The sequence below is a fragment of the Galeopterus variegatus genome, unplaced genomic scaffold (assembly GCF_000696425.1).
Source record: "Galeopterus variegatus unplaced genomic scaffold, G_variegatus-3.0.2 Scaffold1137, whole genome shotgun sequence".
NCBI classification, from domain to species: domain Eukaryota; kingdom Metazoa; phylum Chordata; class Mammalia; order Dermoptera; family Cynocephalidae; genus Galeopterus; species Galeopterus variegatus.
Genome location: NW_007727248.1, coordinates 61090 through 67913, shown reverse-complemented (window position 1 = coordinate 67913; position 6824 = coordinate 61090). Strand labels below are relative to the sequence as shown.

Here is a 6824-nt window from a genome sequence, read left to right as displayed (position 1 = left end):
TTATTATCTCGGACCATGTTCAATAATTCATGCTGAAAAAACTTCCAAAAAAGATGATAGTGTGAAGAGATAATGGACGATAAAGACAAAAGCCATCTGAATTTTATTTCCACCCATCACCATTGACTTCACTTCTAATATAAGCAAGGTGCGTAAAACAGAAGTACATTGAGATTCTAGTCTTTCTTGTAAAAAGTGGGACTAATTATGCCATTTTGACAAGATGGTGATTATAAAGCAAGGTACGGATTGTACACGTCTTGATCTTTGGGAAAACTTGTCAGTGGATACTAAGATGTACCTGTACTGAGTTGCAGACAGTCGATCAGATTGACTTTGAATTGCCTAATGTTTGTATTAATTACTCAAACTTGCTCTCTATCATTGACATAAAAATGCTGGTTGTACTTAATTTTGAAGACAAATTGACATAATTAATTAGTTTGGTGTTATGCCAGCACAGCCTCAAAAGATTCTTAGCTTAATGACCTTCCTAATTTTTACCAGTTTAGGGGGAATTAAATAGAATCTGAAAGGAATTTTCGAAGTCGAGGGCTCCATGCCTTTAANTTAGGGGGAATTAAATAGAATCTGAAAGGAATTTTCGAAGTCGAGGGCTCCATGCCTTTAACGTACTTTTCTACTGTTACCGTCGAGTAATCAGAAGGGATATTTAGGGGGAATTAAATAGAATCTGAAAGGAATTTTCGAAGTCGAGGGCTCCATGCCTTTAATGTACTTTTCTACTGTTACTGTCGAGTAATCAGAAGGGATTTCTCTTCCAAAGGATGATAATTATCAGAGCCATCCTTTATTGAGCATTTACTGTATGTCAGATATTATATCCATTATTTTACCAATATTAAGGAATTAAATCTTCAAAAGAATCCTATCAAGTAAGTCTATTATTCTTGTTTTACAGATAATAGGTATGAAATTCAGAAAAAAGTAAACAACTTGCAGTTTTGAGATTGGTCCTAACTCTACCCTTTATAATTCAAAGCCAAGTCTGTCTAAAATCAAAACCAGTGTGTCTCTGGTGTCCTTTTTACCCTCACATTCTCCTGTCAATGTCCATCCATACCTTCTGGATCATTTGCTTGTTGGGTGGGAATATATGGGCACAAAGCACATAAAAGAAATTGGCTTTTCGATACAAAGTTTTTCTTGACTCAGTATCTCCTGCAAGTTCTTTTAATTTTGACTTCTGATTGGTTGTTTCCTACTCTACTTTCACAATCCCGAGAAAGTGTGAACTTTCTGGGGTTTTTCAATCCCTGTCCTAAATTACCACCTCTTTTCTGCCTCATGCTTCCTATTCATTATCTTTTAAGTAAAACTTAACATAGAAAATTAGAAAATCTAACTCTCAGTTATACTATAATTTGACTATTTTTATTCTTTGGAAACTGAGACTTTAAAGGAAAGAAAATCTTACCCCTGTTATGCAATCCCTAGGGATTTCCTTTCCCACCACCTGCCCTAATTATCTATATCTGCTTTCTGGGAGATACAGCTAATGTAATTGGTCTGACTGCAGGATGTTCTTTGCACCACTTGTGCTGGTAGACAGTATCATGGAGTATTTGATTGTCAGGCAAAGCTAGTACTCTCTCTGTTGCTTCTGCTCCATACCTTAAACTGGCATATTTCTAGTATGTCTCTGTATAATTTCTTTTTCTGTCACATGGTAGACAAATCTAGGGCTTCTGCTCTGGCAACAGTTAGGTACAGGGTTAGGGGAGAGTTGTCTGTCTACCTAATGGTCTTGAGCCAATTTCATAAGATGCGGTCGTCTTGAATATCATAGAACCTAGGCCAGAGCATGGAGCAATAGCCCTGGCAATACCAAAGTAGTACCTGGACTCCCTATTTGTCCTTGCCTCTTCTGTCATTAACAAGTTTAGACACCTCAAGCAGAAGAATTTTGCCAATGCAAAATTTGAGCCTACAGTGTACCCTGTCTGTTTACTGTGTAACTGTGATGCCCAACCCCAACAAAATCCATTATGTATGTTAGAGTTTGCTTTGATGTGGCTGTTACGTTTCAAATGATAGAGAAGGGAGTTAAAAAGAATCAGGAGCCATGGTGGTTATTTCCACTGTGTAAATGTGAATTGCTACAAACAAAATCAGATGAGAACACGGATTTCTAAGCAATGAATCTTTGGGGTTCAGAGTTCCTGTAATTCAGAAATACCCTCAAACCATTTTGTTGAACAAATCCCCTGTGCACCAAAACAAACTCCTGGATGTTGACTCACCCGTGCACTCTGCCCTGCAATGAGCTGGTCGTCCTCTGTCTGAACACTTGTTCGGCTACGCACGTCGTAATCTTCCTGCTCAAAGTCAGAATCATCCTCCAGTTCTTCTGGGGTCTATAGATGAAGAAAAGAAAAAAAAAAATCAGCATACTTTAAGTTGATAACCTTTACCCCATCCACATACTTCTTCATTGCAAAGGCTAAATAGCCTCCAGGAAACAATTTATAGCATCTTACATGTAGGATTAGCTATGTCAGTGGGTATTAGCTGAAACGGAGTCAGAAAAATCAAACTGCTATAATTTACCTCTTATTAAAAAAATACATTTTATTTATTATTTTCTCCTGCAGGTATGGCAAGTCTAACTCTTGACGTGATATGCTTTCTAATTTAAAAATATATGTATATATTTGTGTATTATTTCCACCCATCCAAATCTATTAGATAGAAAATAACCATCAACAACAAAAGTTACACCTATACTTCTTCTACAATGCCCCTTTTGCTCTATTCCATCTCTTTTATTCTCTATAAGCAGAATTGATCATCCCCAGGCCACTGGCTAGACCTGATGAAATATCTGATTTGGTCACTAAGCCTTAAGGTATAACGATTACAAGTAGACTCTACAGTCAGGACTGCCTGAATGTGAACCCCTGTGTGACCACAGCAAATTGTCCTACCTCTCTTAGCTTCGACTTCCTCCTCTATAAATTGGTATCAATAACAGTAGCTACCTCCTTGAATGTTGTGAAGATTGAGTAACTTATTCTGTATAGAGTGTCTGGCACATAGGAGGCATTTTTTCTTAGATGTTTGCCATCATTACTTAGGACTTTGAAATCAATTCATTCAACAAGTATGTTTGAAAGTGAAGTGAATTACTACATACCCTTTAAGGATTAAACAACTCTTTCATACTAATATCAATTTAGCTCAGACCAGCACAGTGAAACAGGGATCATTCCATATTTAGAGATGAGAAAAACAAGGCTTGAAGAAGTTAAGAACATGTCTCATGTCCCTGAATTACTTGTAACAGAACTAGAATTTAGACCTAAACACCCAAGTGCATCTAACTCCAAATATACTGTTCTTTAACAGTTTTTCATTGTTGTTGTTGTTTCACCTTACAAATTAGGCAAGAATTGGAGCTATAAAATGGCTTAAAAGGAGTAGAGTTCAATCAAAATCCTTTACAAACTGTAAGGTCAATGCTGAAAAAAAGAATGAATCCATAAGCCCAGGAATAAAAAACAAAAACAAAACAAAACAAACAACTCCCATCTTTAGTGGCAATAATAATAGATGACATGCATTAAGTGCTTACCTACCATGTGCTTGTCACTGTTTCCTCTAAGTGCATTACACACACTAACTCATCAGGTTTCTTAACAATTCTATGATGTAGATACTATTTTCTGCATTTTACAGGTAGGGAGACTAAGGCATGGGAGGTTATACCTTGTTCAAAAGCTTCTAAGTCAGGCAGGGGTGCAAAGGGAAGAGAGTGCATCAGTGTGACATTCTCAGCTCAACTGTCATTAGCCTGAAAGGTGACAGACATTCACAGACTGCTTTGTGGCATATAGCAGGCCCACCTCCCAGGGCTCTGTCTTTCAAAAGAAAAGAACAAACCACAGCAGTATTGATGGTACAGTTGTCTATTCCCCATCTGAAAGGCATATTTTTAATTCTGCTGCTTTCTTTGGCCACGTCAGTGTAATTAATCAGGTGTGGTTATTGATGAAGCCTTGAGATTAGTCAGACAAGCATAAAATGGGGTCCTTCATGCCAATATCACATTATGCCTTGTAATTTTTCCAAGCTTTGGCATATCTCTTATTTTTCCTTCTCTCTCACCATCAACCTTATTAACATTCACTCAGTCATCTACAGATGTTCAATTTTCTTTCAAAAGAATATGAAAAGAATGAGAGAAGAAAGAGGTTGTGTTCCCATATTTCATTAACTAAAGCAGGGGTGGGGTGAGCAGAAGCTGGTTCAAATAAGTGGTTGTAATTTTATTGTGGACGGAGTCAATACTCTCTAATCATTTGTCTCTTCTGGTGTGCACTGTGGAACAATTACAGCAAGTTGGTAAATTCTGCTGATGGATGAGTTGACAAGATTATAAGAGCTTCTCATCACTAGTTCTTGAAAGAGAAAGTAAAATGGGAAACCTCTCTCAACAGGAAAAAGCAGAATATGACAGTGCCTATACCACCGTGTCCAAACATTTTAATGATCTGTACATTTAGTAGATGAGTCAGTGACAAACCCAACCTGGCAGCATAAGGATAACGATGAGCTTTTATTCAAGTGACTATGGTCCAAGAACCAAAATAAAGAAAAAAATTTAAGTGAAAAAATAACAGCCTGGATGTAGACTCAGGGGACCTGAATGTTTTTGGCCTAACTCTGCCACTCACAAGCTACATGTCTTTGGCAAGTCACTTAGTTTTAGCTGCATCTGTGTCTGTTCACTCATAAAATTGAGATTATGTTTTTATTCCCCCTGTATGCCTCGCAGGACTCCTATGCTCAGATGTATATGAAAATGCTTTGCAAACTATAAAAGTGAACTACATTTATAAATTATAATGATAATTACTATGTTAATAGTAAAACATAACACCTAATAACAACAACAGCAATAACAATGGCAATCATTGTTTACCACCCACGAGGGGACAGGCATTTGGCTAAAGGATTTAATCTTTACAACAACCTAATAAAACAAATTGAATCCCCAATTTATAGATATGTGAACAGGCTTAGAGTTGTTCAGTAAATTTTCTAAGGTGTCACACCTAGCAAGTGGCAGAACTGGAGAAAAAGCCAAGGGTTCCAGAGTTCATGATTTTAGCCATCAGGAATATTACCAGGGAAATAGATGAAGTTAAAATATTTTCATGAGCCTTAAACATGCAGCAAACCCACCCAAGCCATCCGTATAAATAGTTCTGCACATGTGCAGATTTTTAATTGCATGTAGATATGTCTCCTACTCATGCTGTTATTTTTTAACTCATTTTTAAAAGTGTGAGTTTTATTTGTCAGCTGGTCAAGGACCTCCATAAATTAAAAGAGACATGGAAAATTACAGAAGATCTGCAAATGGGCACAGGGAGATTAGGCTTGTATTATTAGTTTTATAAGGTAAAGTAATCAACAAAATGTATAGTTCCCTGGATTGGAGGCTAGAGACTGAGGGTCAAGCCTCAGTTCTGCTCTCCAGAGAAGGCCTTTTTACAACAAAAAAAAAAACCTACTGTGGATCTGCTCCTGGTTTGAGAGACTGAGGGTCAAGCCTCAGTTCTGCTCTCCAGAGAAGGCCTTTTTACAACAAAAAAAACCTACTGTGGATCTGCTCCTGGTTTGCTAGTTCTACTACTATCTAACTGTTAGACTGTAAAAGTGGGTCTTATCTGTAAAATGGCACAGTTAAATTATTTAGCCTCTAAAATCTCTCCCCTCTGAGTGTATAAGAGTAAATTGCACCTATTATAGTGGCTCAAGAAAATTGCATGACTTTTCCAGGGTCACACCATCTGTCGGTTGTAAAACAATTGTCTCTGGTGCTCAGTCTCTTCTAGGTCAACCTCTATAGAGAAACAAAATTAGAAAATGTCAAAGGATTCAGAATCATTTCACCTTCATTTTACATGAGTAAAATGTAGCAAGGACCATTTAAAGAAGAGGCTCAAATGTATGTGGGAGTTTTATTTGAAGGAGGATGGAAATACAGGAGAGAGAGTTTGCATGGTGCATGAGGAAGGACTTTGCATCAGAGCTCAACAGCACTGAGATGGGTTGCAGACTAGAAAAGAGAACTCCAGGTCAAGGGTTTAGATCTCTGTACGAATCAGCCACCCCCTCCCCCACCCCCCAACAAAAGAACCAAACAAACAAAACCAAAAACAACAGAAAAGAGATATCCTACAGTCTATATTAAAATAAAATAGAATAAAATAAAAATCTCCCTAGTCAGGAGTAGTTGGCCACCAGCAATTATAGCCTAATTTCCTCTGGAGGCTCCTAACTGATGCTGCATCTGCTTTGCCCCAAGCAATCTATGCTCTCCAGCATAGAGAGGGTTGTCCCTGTAAGATCCTAAGTCAATCATGTTATTCTCCTGTTCAAGAGTCCTCCATTAGCTCCCATCTCATCCAGTACAGTCCTTAGGCCTCCAACCCAGCTCCCAACTCTGGCCTTTGCACTTGCCATTCCAGAGGCATAAAACATGCTCCCCCCAAGTACCTTTATGGCTTGTTTCTTCCTCCACCTCCAAGTCTCTTCTCAAATGTCACCCTTTATAAAAATCCATACTCCACCTTGGCATTTTCCATGGCACAATATTTGGCAGTATGCATTGTATTTACTAATTTATTCTCTATCTCCCACCAAAGAAATACAAATTCCAAAAGGATAGGGACTTTTATCTACTTTGTTCACCTCTGTATTTAGGGCAGCTCCAATGATTTGGGGCATCTAGTAAATATTCAACAAGTATTTGATAAATGAATGACCAAGATTGAATTACCAATATTTTTTTT

General features: G+C 37.7%; 1 protein-coding gene across 1 annotated transcript in view; it reads right to left on the bottom strand.

Annotated features, from left to right (window-relative positions):
* The window catches only part of CTNNA2 (catenin (cadherin-associated protein), alpha 2), a gene marked incomplete at its 5' end in the record, with an annotated part of 100964 nt that overhangs the window by 57166 nt on the left and 36974 nt on the right, over nt 1–6824 (bottom strand). The window contains one exon of the mRNA XM_008575116.1: nt 2265–2378. Within this exon, the coding sequence (XP_008573338.1) occupies nt 2265–2378 (114 nt within the window). The remainder of the gene's footprint in view (nt 1–2264; nt 2379–6824) is intronic.